Here is an 18,914-nt window from a genome sequence, read left to right as displayed (position 1 = left end):
AGACACAGAACAGCTATGAAGTGAAAAACTTGCGTATAAGCCTAAACTCGGCTGTCATCATCTCTGGAGCTGATAGAGGAAATCGTGTGTTTACACAGAGACTAGCTTTTCAGTAACCCCATAGAGAGCCCGCAGGGACGTGAATATCAGCGCTGCGAGGAGGAAGGAAAGATCAGTTTACGAGAATTTCTAATACACATCCACACATATCTGTGGGTGCGTCGAGATTTTCTCACCTGTGCAATTTTTAAGCACAAGCCCATCAAAACTAATCACATGGCAGTCAAGAGTACCGTTCTTCTGAAACGCCTGTGCACCATCACTCTGTGCCCAAGTGCACGTCATATACAAAACAACCTTACACTTAACCTCAGTTCATAACTGCTTTTTGTCCTGCAGGACCATATTGGCATTGACCGTGTTTACAATACATTCCAAATACAAGAGGGCACAGAGGGAATACGAGTCTGGGCGAGGGAGTGGAAACAGCGTTTCTGGGAGAGGGTTTTGTGGCTGAGGACTGCTTTGGAGGAAGCATGTCAGAGTAGCCTTGGGGCCTTCTAACTGAAGCATTGACTGTAGTTGAAGGACATTAACCATGAGTGTTAGCCTGTGGCTGTGTGGATATTCTAAACTGATCCAGACTGTGCGAGCTGGATTTCAAATAAACACCACAGGAAGCAGGGCTGTAAATAGAGTCGTGCTCTGGAGAACCAGAAAAGCGGTGACATAAAATTTCCTTTATGCCTTTAAAGCCTTAAAGATTTTGATGCCAGACTCTAGAAAGTAAAAGATTATCCTGAAGTAATAAAGATTGGATCTGAATCTGTGGCCGGGATAAGCTCTGCGTCTAAATTAGGCTCGATGAAAAGCGTAGAGACCATTGGCATTTTGGGGGACATGGACAAAGGTGATAGCAAGACTAATGGTGTCATTATGGGCAAGAAATGGCTCCTCTAGTTGAATTAAAAAAGCAGTGACCCTGATCTGAGGGACATCTCCCAGTGACAAAAAGGAAACAGGGACAGGTCAGTGATAGAATATTGGATATTGGCTGCCCTGGTCAGCAGTGTCGCAGCTTTTATGGCTGCGATAGAGGCCGTGACCACATCGCTCCTGATGAGAGGATACAAGCAGCCATTTGTGACCTCTCACCTTTAACCTGACCTCCTAACAGATGATAGGACGCGCGAGAGAGGCAGCCGATCTTTGATCCCGACTTTAAAGCGATCGAAAGAGAGAGATCGTGCACACGTTTAATGCACTTTACCGGCATTTATGTTTTGCTATGCATGAATCTGTTCATGAAAATGCCTAATGTCTAAATCTCAAGTCAATAAGACAGCTCTGTTTGCTCTGCGTTCCATGATGATGGCATTGAGTCTAAACACACATGCCATGCACTTCCGTCATTACAGCTGATTATCCATAATCAACTTCTAAATATACCACTACCACTGGTGAGAAAACACAGACCTCCTGAGCAAAATCGCCTTTCAAACATCAGACTCGCCACAACACAAGGAAAACATTTTCCAACACCGAAGAAAGAACCGTCTCGGCTCTGTCGAAATAATAAATAAGTCAGTTGTGCTTTTCGGTGGCATCACTCATAATCACAAGTATTTGTTGATCTGAAAGGCTCGGGGAATACAACTTTAGATGAGACGGCAAGAGCATAAATCTGCATGTCATAAGTGGCAGAGCAGCAGAAGCTAAATTAAAGAGGCTAAAAGCTACTGATTTTTCCTCTCCCCCCTTTTACTCAAACGCCTCACTGTTTAATGTCTTTTTTTGCCACATTAACTGAACAGTGAGAGAAAAAAGTCAACCGATGCAAATAAAATGCACGCATTCAAAGAAAAAAAACCAAAAAAAACCAAAAACGTTTTGATCACTGGCATGCCGCTTGCAGGTGGCGGCAGCCAACTTTGTCACTCTGATTTGGACATTTGAGCGAAAAAAAAAAAAAAAAAAAGAGGGGTGGGGGAGAGACAAGGAAACAAACTGAGATCTAAATGTTTATGAGAAGTGACCTGATGTTAACAATGACCAAAAGAAAGAGCCTGTGGATGCAGAAGTCAAAGCAAAAGAAAAAAGAAAAAAAGGCTCTAAAAATATACTGCTCTTTAACCTGATTAATACGGAAGCTCGGTAGTTTGTTATTAATGCTGCGTCTGCTGCGCTTGTGTGTATGAATAACTTAACACTGGTGTACATTTTCAACAATCCACATCTGCATGTTCAGATGCTATCTGCTTAAAGAAAAACAGACACTCGTGTTGGTGTTTGCGTGATCAAATTCACAACCCAAGGAATATTTACTGATGTCCAAATATTTATACTGCTCGGTCTCCGAGAGCTTCATGGGATCACACTGTCATGGCTATACTAACACAGAGTGAGAAAGCTAAGCCTAAAGCCCCCATACCCCAAACAGACAAATCAAAACATATGTTACAACCACTTGAACTCTGCACGAAAAGTAAATGTAAGGGGAATACATAAATATATACAGAGCATTTTATAAGCCAGTGGTATGTTATTTAAAAACTGACTTTTTCCTCTTTTTTCTTTTAAACTTATTCTGTAATATGATATGCAGTTCAGCTGGTGGATTTTAATGGTGTGAGGAGAAAAGGAATATTTAAAAACACCATATGCAGCCGTTTCAGGTCCAAATCAAACACATGTTGAAATGAAATCATCACCTCGTCCAAATGTAATTTTTATGACATTTCAGTGCAGTAACGCACAACATTTGTATAAATTTTCCAGAAAACAAAACATTAAAAAAGTTTTTTTCTAACTGACAATTTTGAGCAATCATTACAGGTTTATTCTTAACTACACTGACTGAAAAAGGGTTGTTTTTTATTCCCCAAAATGCTGGCTCCAAGCTTCTCTAACTGCAGCATGATCTAGGAGAAAATGAACAAAATGGCAATTCTTGGGCCTTTTATATGCCCACTTCTTCTGAGGAAGCTCTGCGGTGTTGCAGGAAATGTTTTGTGGGATAGTACAGTAGCAGTTCACGGCCCATTGCACAAGGACTGCAGGATCAACCGGGACTGGCAATGGCAAACCAAGGACCGAAAAAGACACACATAAACAAAACACTGTTCCCCAAACAAACTTTGTTTCTGCACCACTAATTATTCAGGAAGCTAAATGCACAAAATAAATGGTAAATAAAGCTATAAAAAGAACTTTGTACGCACAAGGCGATTTGTGCGATCTCCAAGTTAAGGATTTGGGAATAACACAAGGTAAAGATTCCCACTTTAAAGCTAAATCATGCCAAATATTTGAACCTCTCCCGTCCCAGATCATAAACGAGGGCGAGTGAATTCCTACTGAAAATGTGCGCGAAGACGACGGGTCGTGATTTTAACAACCGGTTAGCTGAGAGAGGATAGCGAGGGGAAAAACAGAAGCGCATTCCAAGGTCTTATAACAAGGGACCTGACAGGTAAGAAAACACTGCATTAGGAGTGCCTGTCGGGAGGGGAGGGAAATTCATTTATATGAAAGAAAATTATGTTGCGTATAAATAACCGGCCATTCGTGCGACTTGAAGCCCAGTTCACAGTAAAATCCGCCTGGGAGCCAAATTAAAAGCCACTCAATATTTTTAGGAGTCTCCTGTCTGATTTTCTCCTCTCAGCTAGACTTCACTTCCTGTCAGGAAGCCCTCCTTGACCCTAAGCTCCTCCAACACAACGCACCCCGCTGCCCCCTTTGCGGCTGCATAGTTGGCAACGATGGGGAGTCTGCAGGATTAAGTGCCAGTTGGCGTTACTGTGTTTTCTCTAAGCCTCAAAGGTCGGTGAAACTTTCAAAGAATATGCAGCATGATATTGTCCTATGAACTAGAGAGCAATGGCAGGGACAGTGAGCCTCGTGGCACAGCTGTAAAGGGGCACTGGAGCAAAGCGTGGAGCGAGGGCCAGCAGAGAGGGAGGGAAAAAAATAACACTTTGATTTTCACTGATCTTGAACCTTGCGTGCCTCTTTAACAGCACGATGGGGTGCGGGTCTGACTGTGCCGAAAAACGATGGAGAAAGTATTTTTTTGTCCCTTGGTTTCATCACATTCCTCACTTTTCTCTCAGCTCCCCAAGTGGTTCATTCAACACGGCCTGCGTTTGATCCATCGCTTATGGGAGAGAAGAAGAAACAATGTTCACTGACAGAAATAAATGACTATTTGAGCAACTCAAACATGGGACCGGCTTTCACAAGCGTAACTTTTAAAACAAACCTGTTACATAAAATATAAAGTGGACAAAAGTAACCGTCAAGGCTTCAACTTCCCCGTTCCCTCGTTTCTCACATTATGCTATTGATTTTCATGAGCGTACACTCCCGAACTGTTCCCCGACTCCGTGGGTTTAAACTTCTGCGCCCAAGTAGCTCTCCACTTCTAACCTGGAGGTCAGAGGGTCAGAGGTCAGGAGCAGCCAAGTGTTTGGGGAAGTCAATGTCTTTCTCCCTGCAGACTGAAGGAGAGGTGCCCATCTGTTAAACAGGTTAACTTTGGTGAGACGGACTGGGAACATATGATGATGCACAGTCATTGGATTAGCGGGTTAACACCGATGTTATTGAATTACAATTTAAGGATTATCTGCATCAGCGGCCACGACGAAACGCTTTACTTAAATCAGAGATTGACAGGCGTCCGAGAAGTGTCAATCGGGACCAAAGTAGTGGATCAAATAACAAGAGTATAGAGGTGGTGGCTGCTAGCATGGCTAACCATATATATCACAGATATATAGCTTTTGAAAGAATTTTGGATTCAGGAAATGGGACTTACAAAATCTAAAATCCATCATACGGGACATTTTTCAGTGTGTTTTTTCTTTTTCCCCACTGACACTGTTAAAGCTGCTTTTTCAGTGCTTTGTAAATTAGGCCCAGACCTCTGACAGCATAGCAGAGCCACCTGATGACCTCGTTTCAGTATTCAGTTTTCCCCTCTTTCTCCCTCTTCTGCACCCAGTCTTGACCATCATGAAAACGACACTCCACGAGCCCACAGCACACTCACTCTCCCTCCCTCTCTTCTTTCCACTCCATGTACAGGATGCATTTCTGATAAATGGCAGAAGGATGGATGGTCTGACAGAGGTGCCGGACAATAATGGCTGATCTACAGGACACAAATGCAGCTACTGAGAAGATTAATGAGCCCCTGCTCATCGTAGACTGTCCAGTATCCAATGAGATGATTTCTCAAAGCTCTCGACGGATGGCAGCAAGCACAAGGAAAAGCTCTCTCTCTCGTCCCAGTGCATTATTTATTAATCAGATATCTTTGGTAGAAGCGAGTTCAAAAACTGCACCGGGGAAGCGAAACGTTGACTGTGAGTACGACAAAAACGGGAAGACGAAAAAGTGCAAGACCTCGTGCTTAGTGTCTAGTATCAGTTAAGATTCATAGGTAATATATGTGAATTGTACCTATAAAGTTTCTGGATGCAGCTCACAAACAGCTGATAACTTCTGGCTATATTTAGTCACAATTATGATTTTAACTAAAGGCTTCAACATGGAAGTCCACAAGCCAATCGTTTGTGGTACAATGTTATATACATCTTTTATATACAGTTAGTTAAACAAAAACTAAGAGTGTAAAACAAAAAAAAAAAATCTGACTCACTATTCGACTTTTTATAGGTCAAAAATTAATCTCCCATATCCTCCCAAATACACAATAATGGGAAAGTGTCAGCTGTAAGCCTTTAAAGACAATAAATACTGAATAAATAAGAACACAATTGACAGTCAGCTTTTTTTTTCCCCTATATTGAGTAGTCCTCAGTAGTGGTTAAAGCCAGAGTTTATGATCATTAATCCTCACTTTGTATATTCAGCAGTGTGTGAAGATCAATATTACAGCTGAGAACAAGGGCAGTATGCCACCCCAACAGTTAATGTCTTATCAAAATGGTCCTTTAATTGGGAGCGCTGTTGTACTCGTCTCGAAAAGGGGTACCATCAAACAGCGGTTTACAATCCCCTCCTCAATGCCAAGCTGATGTGGCCGCCAATGCAACTTTCATAGGATCCCTGATTAAAAACTGCTCTGCAGTCCCCAGCCTCCTGACCCTTCACCCTGGCTCCACTCCATCTCAAAGCTTGGGAAATTAATTAAAATTTCACAGAGACGGTATCGCGTCACATCTCTGATGAAGGCATGGGGGTTGAGAGGGGAAAGAAAGAAAGAAAAAAAATCAATCAAAATCATCTCCATCTACTCGCTCCACTGGTTGACTCGAAGGCGGGGGGGGGGGGGGGGGGGGGTCACAAGATGGCCACAGAGGCACTTCCTGTAAAGACAATTGAGCGCTTCCTGTGCCAGAGGGCCCAACAAACTTTGCTAAATAACGTCATCAATCACGGCACTGGCCCACTCTCCCTGCCCCACAAGGGGAACCAACACACACATAATTATACACTGTAATTTAGCCCAGAGGAAAGTCTGTCCCTCTTTTCCTCTTTTCCCTTGTGAGAGGCAGTGCATTGGCCCTACCTTTCTAGGCCCCCCTCCTCTTCCCCTTTACACAACAATAAAATTACATTTGCATTAGCTGTAAGAGAATTTGGTTGGATGATTTATTGATGCAATCAACACTATGCTGTCCAATCCCTGGTCCTCCGACTGAAACAGTGTGTGTGTGTGTGTGTGTGTGTGTGTGTGTGTGTGTGTGTGTGTGTGTGTTTTGGAAATTGGGTGGGATAGCTTGGAGCTCAGAGAAAAAGAAGAAATAGCCTGGGCTAGGGACCAAAGAGGGGGAAGCGTGGCATGAGCTGTGCAGTGGAACAATCACCAAGATTCTGCCTTTGATTAGATTAGCATTAAACAACACCCTGACAGATATGACAAATAGGTGCATTAGAGCCTGTCATTCTTCTCTCTTTGGTTTTCTATCTAGCTTTCATTCCCGCTATTCCATCGTCCCTGGACATTACGGGGCTCACATTCCCTCCCCGAGTCCCACTAGCCCCAATTTATGCATGGCCACTGACATCCACACAGATGTGTGATCTGACTGTATTAGCTTTTTTTTTTTTTTTTTTTGAGAAGAAGTAAAGTGAACTATAGGAACTAAACAAACGTATGGAGGTTAAAGGGTGCAGGAACGAAACGACAGGAGCTATTTCTTTAGGAAATGAAGCTGATAAAAAAAAAAATACAGGCGAGTGGAGCAGTGAGAGGGGTGTCATTAATCAGATGTGCTTTTGTATTATTGGAAACCTTGTTTTTTGTGTGCGTGTCGTTTTTTTTTTTGTTTTTTTTTTTTATGAGGTTCTTTAAAAACGATAAAGATGCACACAAACACGGCCTGGGATGAGTTATTATCTGCTGTCCTTGTCACTGGCTGTGCATGTGAGGGCAACTTCTTGTTTATTTATTTCTGATGTACTATGAACATAAGTGTTTTTCAAGCAAAATACACAGACTAAATTCACCCTAAATGTAAAGCTCACCGTGTGCTGCATTTATGGTCTGCACATGGTAAAGCCCTTCAGTAGCTTTCTGTCTCTAAATACTAATCAGCTGTCCTGAAGTGATGTATTGACAACCCCGATCATTGATCTGCCCACGCCTGCTTATGATCCCTAAATTAGTATTCATGAATCCAGCAGCAGCTAAATAAACTTGGCAACAAAACACCCACAAGACAACAGAGAAGAGAGGGATAATCAATGCAAAGCACCATCAAATCTACATTATCCCTCCTCATCAGTTTGGCCCAGGCCACAAGGGCCCCGCTCAGGTCAAAAGGTGATGCGGACAGGTCGCCCACCCTTGACCCTCCAACCAATATTTGCGGCCAAATATACCTTCGCTCTGCCCTCACGAGGGGAAGGGTGAATATGGAAAGGTAGACAAGGTAGGGTGGGGGAGAGATAAGGCTCTGTGAATTTACTGCACTCAAGGTGAGGCTGATAAATCAGCCTGCTGGAAAAGCAGAGCGCAGGCCTGAGGAAAGATAAAGATGCCAGACTTGCCTGGGAACACAGAAGCATGACAAGCTCCACCACTGAGCTGCTGGACTTCATGCACACCAGACCTGGAGAAATATAAAGTAAAGGGAGTCAGACATAATGGCATATGAAACAAGAAAAAGTTTTGTGTTTGATTTTAAACAGCTTTCTGGATTTCTGTGACAGCACACGCTAACCATCAGGGATTACCTAACCTTGTGCCATCTGCAAGGGAGCGGATAGTATTGATGGGCCTAATGAGCCGACATGATGTTACTGTAAACTAATACATATTTGGGCCTTGTATTACAGGCCTGGCTAGCATATGTCCCATTGATCCCTAATGGCAAGCCCTGGGCTTTTAGAGGGCAGGGGGCCGCTAGAGTGTCCAGAGTGCGCTTCAGCGGATGTTTCATGTGTCTCCGTGTTTCACAGAGACACATGTAACATCACATTCGTGCAAACACACATGCATGCACATACAGCCCCACCCTATTTTTTCCAGCCCCCCCTTACAGCTATCAATCAACTTTCCATTTTGTTTGGTGGCAGCAGACATCCCAAACACTGCTATTAGTGGCCTGGCCTCTGACCTGGCCCCCTGGAAACCTTCAGCACGGCTACCGGCGCAGCGCGACTCATCACAATATTGGATTAACAATAGCCTGGACATATTGTTGAAATTAAATAAGAATCCCTGCATGGTTGAGGTTTGTGAGATGATCTAAAATGATGATGTGACTTCTAAGGAATTTCCATAATTTTCTACTCACTGGTGCCCTCAATAAGGAGCTCTTGTCCATGGCTGCCTAGCAGAGTGCGAGAGAGGAAAGGGGCAAAGTCCACAAAGATCTCCCTCAGTAGGGGAGCTGCCTTTTCAAGGGCATGCTCCAAACGCTCCGAGATACTAAAAAAAACAAAACAGACAGCGGACGGAGTAATTTAACAGTAATTGGCCAAAAGGCTAAACAAACTCTTTGAAAACTCACAAAAGATGCTTTTAAAAATACACCGTCAGCAAAAATGTGTTTTTAATATGATGAAAAAAAATATGGAATAAAGACAAAAACAATAATCAGAGCATATGCATAAATAACTGATTGTGTAAGCGCATGTGCATAAACAGCTGATTGTGCATGTGTGTGAGAAAAAGAGAGCGAGAGAAAGAGAGAGAGAAGATGAATCACCTCATATTGGGGGCTGTGTTCTGGGTCACAGGGGAGAGTGGGGGGACAGATGGCAGGCTAGTGCTGGCTGGAACCTGGCCGCCTGCTGCAGGGAGAAACCAAAGAACTCTGTTATTAGTCTGGATGTTGGACAAGAATGGGACACACACACACACACACACACGCGCGCGCACAGCAATACATTATATGACCAAGGTCGCACCATAAACCTGTGAAGAAACATGCCTCTTATGAAATAATACAGAGGTCTCCATTCAAATGTATAGAATAGGTGGATTTATGGTTGAGTATGTGGGGGTACAAGTATCATTTTATAGTTAGATAGTGGATGATGTACTCTGAGCACAATACATCTCCCATAACAGTGTATAATTCATTGGGTTTGATGAGAAAAATCTTTCTATGTGAAAGGATGACAACACTTTATCTTCTGCTTCAGTTACACTTTAAAGATGAATTATTCGTAGATGGAAACAATATATGTTAGACAAAGGCTTAAATATGAAAGAAGTAACTCCATTCATTGTTATTATTCTATTTTCATGTTTTCTTGTTTCCCCTCATTAAGTCATTACATACCAATTTACCCCTCAGGGCTGCTTTTCTGACCGTTTCATTATACAACTAAAAGGTGCTTTTCGACTTCATTCTGGAGACAGAGGCACATGAGGTACAAAGTCCGCGTGTGATTGATCTTGCAGTAAATTCACTTCCCTGTGGCTCATAAATAAGCTAATGCCCAGCTGAATATGGAGGAGGGGGATTCCTCTGGTGTTTCAGTGGGCTTGTTTTTCCAGCCAGGACAGTCTCCGTGCAGGGATAACTCTTCAGGAATGACACAGTGTAATGTGCACTGGAATGTGTGTGTGTGTGTGTGTGTGTGTGTGTGTGTGTGTGTAAGGTGTTAAACAGCGCCATGTGGATCTGGTGAGAGTATCCCTCTCAAGCTGAAGTAGCTCCTTCAAACAAAGAGGAGTAAATGAACGTCTCCATTAGTCCTCCCACTGCCCCACTAACACACACACACACGCACACACACAGCATATTTACTCAACACTTCTCAGTGCCATCAAGCAGTCTGTGCATACAGCTAAGCTATAATTATTTACTAGCACACACACGCACCCAAAAGTCCTAAAACATAATCCACATACTCATGTCAAACCCTCCTCTCTTAAACACACAGACAAAAAAAAAACATTACACTTTTACACAGAAAGGGGACAAAAACTGCTGATTTATGTCACTTATGAATCAACTAAGATAGGTATGACTTTAATATATTGTTTTATTCAGTCACCATTCACCTTATTCCTTCTCCTACTGGAATTATTGTAATACTGGGATGTCCCAGTAGCCTGTTAGTTAAGACAAATGCCAAATAACTAATGTCTACGTTTGATTCCCCCCACTTGAATGGTCCCTTGATACATGAAACCCACCCTTTCCAAATGCACTCTATTGCATCTCTGTTACAGTTATGCATGTTCCAGTGTGATTAGTACAGTTTGTTTTCGGTTGTTTCTGCGTAATCCTGATGACTAACCCATTACATTTTTGTGTAGACTCACATCATTTTCTGTGTAATTGCACGATGGGCCCTGGCACTGGCAGAGCACCGCCCTAAAATTGTCTCAAATGTTTTTATTTTTTTCACATTCGATACTGCTTTAGCTTTTTAAATAATTGAATCAGTGTTACTCATGCTGTCCTCCAGCCTGAAGAAACTGGATTACACTGTGCAAACACCATTATTCCATCAGACATACAGAGAAGCACGATCTCTAAATAAATATTGACTTTCTCCTCAGCACACTCATCCACCCTGTGACTTAGCTGCCCTCGCTGCTCTGCCAATACTGCAGTCCGGTTTTGTGTTTGTGTGCTTACAGGCTGCAGAGTCTGCAGAGGTGCTCTGGGAGGCGTCGCTAGAAGATACCACAGAGACGCTATCGATAGGTGTCCCACCAGACACGGAGCCGGAGGCGGTTGCCAGGACGGGGGTGGAAGTGCCTGGAGATGGCATCACTCCTGCTTTCTTTGGTGCAACGATGACGCTTCTGTAGAGAGAAGAAAAAGCGCTTATTATCAAGACTCATAGATCAACTGGAAGAAAAAGCTGATGCTGCCAATTCACAGAACCCTTCATAAGATTTTTGCACACAGCATGACTAGAACAACACCACAACCTTCACTGACACAGAGTAGAGGAGTAATTATGAGCAATTTAAATAAGCAGAATAGTAGCCCACTGAATCTTACCATAAAACAGGACACCTGATGTAATGTCTCCATTTAAAAAAACTGTTTTATTTGGACATTTCTACTTTTAATTAAATACATTTTTCTTTAGTCAACAATACTACTTTGAGAAAACTTGAAGAAACTACAGTTTGGCTACACTGAAATCAAGCTTCATCTAAAACATCCTTAAGTGTGCCGAAGTGCTTTCTATCTAACGTTCACCCTCTGATGAATGCACTGGGGTTAAGTATGTGAATACTACTGAATAGTTTTGCAGACTCTAACAGCCAGGAATCAAACCATCGACCCTCCAATTAGCAGATGATCTCTACCCCCTAAGCCATAGCCACCCGTTTTATTAGATGTCATCTTCTGCTTTATCACATAACACCAGCTGCATGTTATCTGATATTAATGCAACTTCTACTATGATGCCTGATATTTAGTCTACCAAAGCAGTACATTTATAATAATATACTTCTATAATATCTCAGTTATTCTAGAAAACCTTCTAAAAAAAAATACAAATAAGTGATCTTTTTTTTTTTTTTTGCTCAAATTCAGGTTATTTCAAGGAAAGAAAAAAACATTTTGAAATGAAAAATGTCCTGATAGACTTGGCTCTTACATTGGCTTTGCCTTAAATAAGGTTTGCGTCCACACTTGATTTTAAAAATGACAACTTTAAGTTGTTTGTTCTAAAAATGTAAAACAATCAATGTATCCTTAGACACAAATCCTGACATTAATAAAAAACAACTGCCAAGCATCACAAAAAACACCTCACTGACAGCTAGATTAAATATGTACATTGAGTTTCTCTGTAACAATGATGCTGCCTGTTGAGAGGTCCCTCCTGTGGAGTAACAGGAAATGTTTCTCATAGTGATGTGGTACGAGTAAGTGGAGTTCAATTCTCATCCGGCGAACAGCAGATGCGAGGAGAGCAGCATGTAGATAAGCTGTCAGTTTAGACCAGGGCTCTGACAGACCAGCGGCCATATCAAAGAGAGCCTGGCCCTGCTTATCAGTGCTGACATAGGAGAAGCAGGGTCTAATCCCTGGCTACTGCTCCCCTCTCAGAAACACGACCCAATGCAGGTTTTAACAAGACATGCAAGAATACGTCAAATTTGAATATGCAATAAAAAGAAGAGGCCCAAACACAAGAGCTTGCAAACATTCCTGCACGTCCCCAGTTTCAGAGTGTGTATGTGCATTCTTTCCTGCACACACACCCACGAGGATAGTTGGCTCTCTGTACTGCAGACAGATACCTGGCTGCTGTGTCAAAGCATGCGCTCAGCTGATCAGATCTATTGTTACTAAAAGTTACTGTAGCTGTTAAATCTTAACAGCTTTGAGGGAAAATAATAATAATAACTGTGTCAGGAATGCTCGACAGATGGAAGGTCCACTCAAGGTCCACGTGTTGCATAAAACCCGAAGTAGTGACAGAAGAGAATGAAATCAGTATTGATAGGCAAGAAGAGTGGAGATAAAAGTATCTGGTCATTTTTTTTCTGTTCAGATAGTGAGTGGACTGGACGGTGGTATCAAGAAGCAAGGGTGGCGCTGACATGAAGCACCCTGGGTGTCAAAAGCAGCAGAGACAGAAGGAGAGACACCCCTGCTGAGTGAAGGCTGAAAGTGTGCGTGGATGTTTTCAGAAATATTTTAATGCACACACATGAGTGTCCAAATAAATGCTCGAGTGCACGAGTGTGAAGAAGTCTGCCAGTGAGCATGTCTGCATATGTGTTTGGCCTTCCATCTGTTCCTCAGCAAAGGCTCAGTGAATTATTCAGCAGGTCATTAGCCACACTTATCATGAGTGGGCCGCCCCAGTCGATTAATCAGCCGTCAGCGGCCCCACTCAACCCGCAAACAGGAGCCCAGGGCAGAAAGTGTGTGTGTGTGTGTGTGTGGCTGAATTATTTAGAAGGTCTAACCTACTATGGCTAAGTGCAGCTATGACTCCAGTAAACTCTGCTATTTCAGGTAAAACAAGTGTGAGACCGAATAACAAATTGTCTCAAGTTGCATGTACATAAAAATACTCTTCTCTGGAGACTTTACCTCAGACTGACACGATGGAGAGAAGAGTGCACCCCAGCAAAGCTTTGATCATAGCTTTCACTATGTAACAACAACACTGACCGTACGCACACAAACACATTTGTACACATCTTCACCCTATGGAGCTGCGGCTGGCGGGAGTCGGTACCTTGATGTTATCTGTGATCTGTAAGTGTGAACAACATCAACTAAAGTGCCCACAAAAACAACTGCCTCATTAAACCAATGGAAGACACTGGTTTAAAAGGGGGTAAACCGTTCTTTGTTAATTATCCAAAACAGAGTGAAAGACACATGTTTACACACAGTAACCAAGGAAGCATAAAAAGCTGTTATTAGCCGTAATAGGACCGCCGCTCACAAAGCCCATATCTTAACATCTTCAAGTAATCCTGGGTTTAAAGACAGAAGACCCGGGGAACTCCCTTGTCCTTTGTTTATATTATCAACTGAGTTTCTCTTGTGTTACTTGATGTTAAATAATCTATTAAAAATGGAGATGATCGAGAGCAACCATCTAAAACTACGGTATTAAATAGGAGCAAAAGAGCTCAGTCTTTATGTTTGTCAAACAAATATTAAAATAAAACATTAACAAATCTCAGTTGTGGTAACCAGACTGCATATTAGACCTCGCTTTATCAATTTCAAGGTGTTATATACTTGCAGTTTTCATTGGTGGCTCAATTCTTTAGTAAATGATATATGAAAAATCTTTTCCCAGTTTAATTTCTACTGTCTTGTAATCACAACAATATTTGACAATTTTGTTAAAGCAATGTACTAAAAAACAATGGCAGATATTTATCATTATGTCCTGATTCGGATATAATATGGATCTTTGCAATTAACACTAGCACACAAATGTGTGATTTTTATTATACCAGCTAAAGTGGGTTCAAGCTTCCTCAAGGTACATCACTGCAGGTGAACTCCAATGCAAAGCGACAACGTCTTTATTAACTGACTTTTCTAAAAAGGTAGGCCTTGACTGAGAGCTGCGCTCATGTCTGACACGCTTACCGCCAGCAGTACATTAACAACATTTAATCATCAACAAAACTCATCTGTACATCAGCTCTCACATGCATGCAAAGCCTGCTGCCAGGAATGCAAACAACCGCACCATGTATATCCCACTGTCTAACACTCACATATTCTGCCGAACCATGAAGTCTAAATCACAGACTCGTACAATGACACTGTTTAGTTCTGGTTAGTATCAGCAAATATTTGCAGACTGGCTGTCATAACAGGGGCATGGCTGAGAAATGCATGGGAGAAATCCAGCACGTCTCCACTAGTAAATAAATCTGCAGGGATACTTCACCCTCTGACCCGCCTCCAGTTTTTATCTGGGAGATCCCGGCTTTTTTCATACATTGGTCTCATAAATCCAACCCTCTGGGCAAGCAGAAAGTTGCCATGTTTTGGCAGGAGATGTCAGTGCAGAATGTCAGCTCTGGCTTGTACTCGTGTCCCTGGAAGACTTAGTGGTTAGCGGGAGATGCCGAGCAGTGATAAAGTCATTGCAACAGATAATAAACACCATTGGAACATATCTACATGTGTCGAGAGGTAATTGGTAAGGGTTGAGAGACAGCGGGGTGATAAAAAGCAGTAAACCGAGAATAAATATAGGCTTAAAACCAGAGGATGACATGAATGGGAGGGGTAGTTTTGACTCGGAGGCATCAAAATAACTTGGCACACTGACAGACAGTAGTGTGTGCAGGACACACTAAAAGCTGAAGTGACTGATCAATCAATAAAGCCAAACATTTGGTGGTATCCACTTTTTTAAAATTCTCTTCAGTCCCAATTAATTGTTATTGTTAATAATAATAATACTATCTAATATATAATCATACAATATAGACCAAAGAGTTCATTGATTTTTTTCTGCTTAAAGAATAATTCTGGTGATTGAATATTGTGTGAATAATATGAATAAGATGCTGGTTTTCAGTTTAAAATAATATAAAAGTCTGGACTTGTTAACCTCCACCTGGATTTGATATTAATTTTTTTGTGCAGATGTGCAAGTGATTAATAAAAAGGTAACTGGGGTAAAGTCTACTGTCAGCGTGCCCTGCATGCAGAGGCTCCCATAACCAGCAAGTGAGCTGTTAGTCTACGTTCTCCAGCTCTCCTGACGTCCTCTCTTCCTACTGAGTGTGCTCAGCGGACAGGAGCCAGTCTAATCCCCCTGATATGAGGAGCGCCCTGAGACCTGACAAAGCATTCCTCAGATAAAGACACGCGATCACAGAGATGCCGTGGAATTCCCACAGTTGGGGGGCAGGCAGACTGACTGAGTGTGAGCGTGTTTGTGAGTGACAAAGAGAAAAATGTAGAAATGTTTTCTTTGGTGCGTGAGAACTTTTGACTTGACACGCTTCCCCGTGACGGCTTCCTTCTCCCACTTCTCCCATCTCTGTGCCTCTCCCTCTTTACCCTCCCCACCCCCGCCAAAATCGACCCGTTTGTAAAAGTCTATGTGCGAAACAGCGCTCCAAATGCAAACCAGACCAGTAACCATCCTCCCTCACCTGAGCCCGTCTGTGACTTCAGTACCCTGCTCTGCTTTTGAAGCCTTACTCCTGACTGTTCACCCCATACCGCTGGAGATAACGCAAATTATACACATTTTTTTTTTTTTACTTTAAGAAAGGAGGGAACCCCTGATAACTGTTAAACAGGGACAGACAAAAGCTTTCCTCAAAGCTTTTTCTCCGTCTTAAAACAGTTCTTTGAAAGGAGGAAGTCTGCATGAGGTGAGGACCTTAGTAAAGAGAGAAGTCGTCACCAACAAAGACTCCTAGTCCAAAGGGGCTTTTGTTACTAAATGCTTTTCAAGATCCTCTAAAGCCCCCTCTAAGGAAATAAAACAAAGATGCATTCAAGGTTTAACTTTCAAAGGTCTCCCGCAGTCATGTTGGGAGTAAAATCCCGTGGAACTGTCAAATGCAAACGTTGAGACTATAAACACCATATGTGCTTTTTAAGTGTATGTCAATCCATGTTCACACCCTCACCTATCAAAAGAGCGGAACTGTGGCGATGGTTCTCTGGCCGCATCGCTCACACTTCCCAGGAACGCTGGCGGCAACAGGCTTGGATCCACCACGATATCATCAGTTGGAGCGCTCACCAGGCTGCGCAGAATGTCCTTCACATTTTTACCCTTTGAGTCAGCAGACATAGCAGGTCTGACCTCAGACGACAGCGTGGACAAGGCCTCTGAAATGGCATCGGGAGCGTGAGTTCCACCGGAGGATGACAGATCTGCGTCGCTTGCGGCAGTTGAGGTGTGGTCATCTCCGATGCCGGAATCATAGCGGCGCAGAGAGAAGCCGTTCTCTCCTTCTGTGCTACCTGAAACAGCAACACTATCTGTGAGGACATAAATAATAACAAATAAGAGTATCCAATTCCATCAGGGAAACCTGATTTACATATTTTTCTTCTGGACTGTCGTCTAGATTTGACCCGTTACTGAGATATTGGCTGCACAGCAGAAATGTCTCTTTTCTTAAAATTGACTGAGTTACATGGCACTTGTCTAATAATGCTTAATGTATCAAAAACAGAGGGCGGGGACAGAGGAATTATCATGGAACTATTTTTTTCTTTGTGGCATACACCCTGCTCAGGAGGTAGAGCACGTCATCTACAAATCAGAAGGTTGGGGATTCAATCCCTGCTTGGGCAAGATACTGAACTTCAGGTTCCTCCTGATGAATCAGTGTGAATGTGTGTGAGATTAGGTGATTTATTTACATGGCAAGTTACAATCACAATCAGGAGAAACGCACACCAAAACAATCTGCAGGTCAAATAAAAATACACAAACTTTAACAATTTTTCTTAAGATGATTAGCAGCTGTTTGTTTGTTTGTTTTTTTTTTATAGTCGAACACTATGCAGTACATGAACCCACTTATTTAAAAAAAAAGAAAAAAAGGAAAAAGTCAGGATTCATAGATCCTTTTCAAGTTGTTGAAAACAACAACTTGCTTCATTCTGATGCACATAAATGCGTCAGATGATTTTTTTTCTTGAAGGTTCTGTATACCTGTACTCCTTGCAGACTGGGAGCGTTGAGGGTGTTTCTTGTCATTGTGGGGCTCCAGGATGTCACGGTACTTGGACACCATGAGGACTGAGATGAAGTAGACGACGGCAAGAGCCAGAAACTGAGCCTGCTTACCGTCCTCCTGAAACAAACAACACACTAAACAATCTGTACGTGCGTCCTCTTTGAAAAGCACCAGAGGTTAGAGGAGGCTAGAAAAGGTGATTTCATACACGTTATGAGTGCTGTGTACAGGCATGCGAACGTGTCTGCTGGACAACTCACAATGTCTCTGAAGACGACAGCCCTGAGGCGGTTTATGTCCATGTCCTGAAGCAGCCGGTCTAAATCTCTCACTGGAGACATGCCACCTGTCACAGCATCAACAGGACTCTGCATGCACGCATTAAAAATCAAGCAATTATCATGTGAAATGTATTATTATCTGCAAGGGAAGTGTAAACCGCACGTGCACGTTTACACCGTTCTGGGTGTTTATTAATCCTTCAAGGAGCAGGGTAAGGTTTAACAGCTTAGGGAAGCTATCCCTCCTGAGACCGTGTCCTTAACATAATGGCTTTTCTATAGAGCCACTGCATTATAAATGAGGTTTAACACCCGGTTCAGGGAAGAACAACATGACTTTTACTGGAAGTCACTGTATCAAATCAAAGGGGCAATGACAAAGGGCTTAGTCTAGTGTAACAAATAGCAACCTGTGTGGTAACATAATAAGATATGAGCTAATGCAATAACACTTGTGAACAGGACAAAGGGCAAAGCGCCTTCTGGTTGCCTACTGAGGACAGGAGAAGGACAAAAATGTGCGTTATACAAAAGATAATCAGCACAAATGTGGGAACCGGTCACTGAAAAGTATGATGTTATTTTGCGTTTGATGGTAGAGGAATTTAAAACAGCAGAAAATGTAAGTTAAGGTGATCATTTCAAGTACTTGCCTGCGCAGATGCAGACTTGGCTGTTCCAAGCAAAGTGCCTTGCATGGCTGTGTAGCTGCGGGCTGAGCTGTCTGCGCCGTTCTTAAACTGGGCTTGCTGACACTCCAGACAGTTTCTCACTGCAATAGCACACACTAGGGAGGGACGGAGAAAGAGATCTTATGTGACATCATACAAATAAAATCATTGTCGGGGGGATGTGAACACAAAATTTTAAGTCTTTGTATTTACAAGCCTCCGAACACAACAAAAGAGCACGTAAAACTGAGCCGCGAGCGGACCGAGCAGAGACAAAAACAGGAGAGAAAAAGCGGGGCCGTGACAAGGTCAGTGCTCTGGCCAACTCTGGCAGCATCGTTCACTCTT

The 18,914-nt window shown here is 42.6% G+C and overlaps 1 protein-coding gene across 9 annotated transcripts in view; it reads right to left on the bottom strand.

The window, feature by feature from the left end:
- The window catches only part of lrba (LPS-responsive vesicle trafficking, beach and anchor containing), a 188,273-nt gene that overhangs the window by 114,379 nt on the left and 54,980 nt on the right, over positions 1–18,914 (bottom strand). For 7 of the 9 annotated variants that reach the window (XM_085276522.1, XM_085276524.1, XM_085276526.1 and 4 more), the window contains exons 26-33: positions 18,549–18,682; positions 17,875–17,982; positions 17,590–17,731; positions 16,550–16,907; positions 11,079–11,248; positions 9,189–9,273; positions 8,775–8,908; positions 8,026–8,087 (exon numbers count right to left, since the gene is read on the bottom strand). In XM_085276522.1, coding sequence (XP_085132648.1) covers positions 8,026–8,087; positions 8,775–8,908; positions 9,189–9,273; positions 11,079–11,248; positions 16,550–16,907; positions 17,590–17,731; positions 17,875–17,982; positions 18,549–18,682 — 1,193 coding nt within the window. The remainder of the gene's footprint in view (positions 1–8,025; positions 8,088–8,774; positions 8,909–9,188; positions 9,274–11,078; positions 11,249–16,549; positions 16,908–17,589; positions 17,732–17,874; positions 17,983–18,548; positions 18,683–18,914) is intronic. The other 2 variants (XM_085276529.1, XM_085276525.1) reach the window with 2 other exon arrangements.

The sequence above is a fragment of the Mchenga conophoros genome, linkage group LG6, assembly GCF_057382185.1.
Source record: "Mchenga conophoros isolate Kocher_MC1m ecotype Shallow Benthic linkage group LG6, M_conophoros_male_GT1.1, whole genome shotgun sequence".
Taxonomy (NCBI): domain Eukaryota; kingdom Metazoa; phylum Chordata; class Actinopteri; order Cichliformes; family Cichlidae; genus Mchenga; species Mchenga conophoros.
This window is presented reverse-complemented; position numbering and strand designations above follow the sequence as displayed.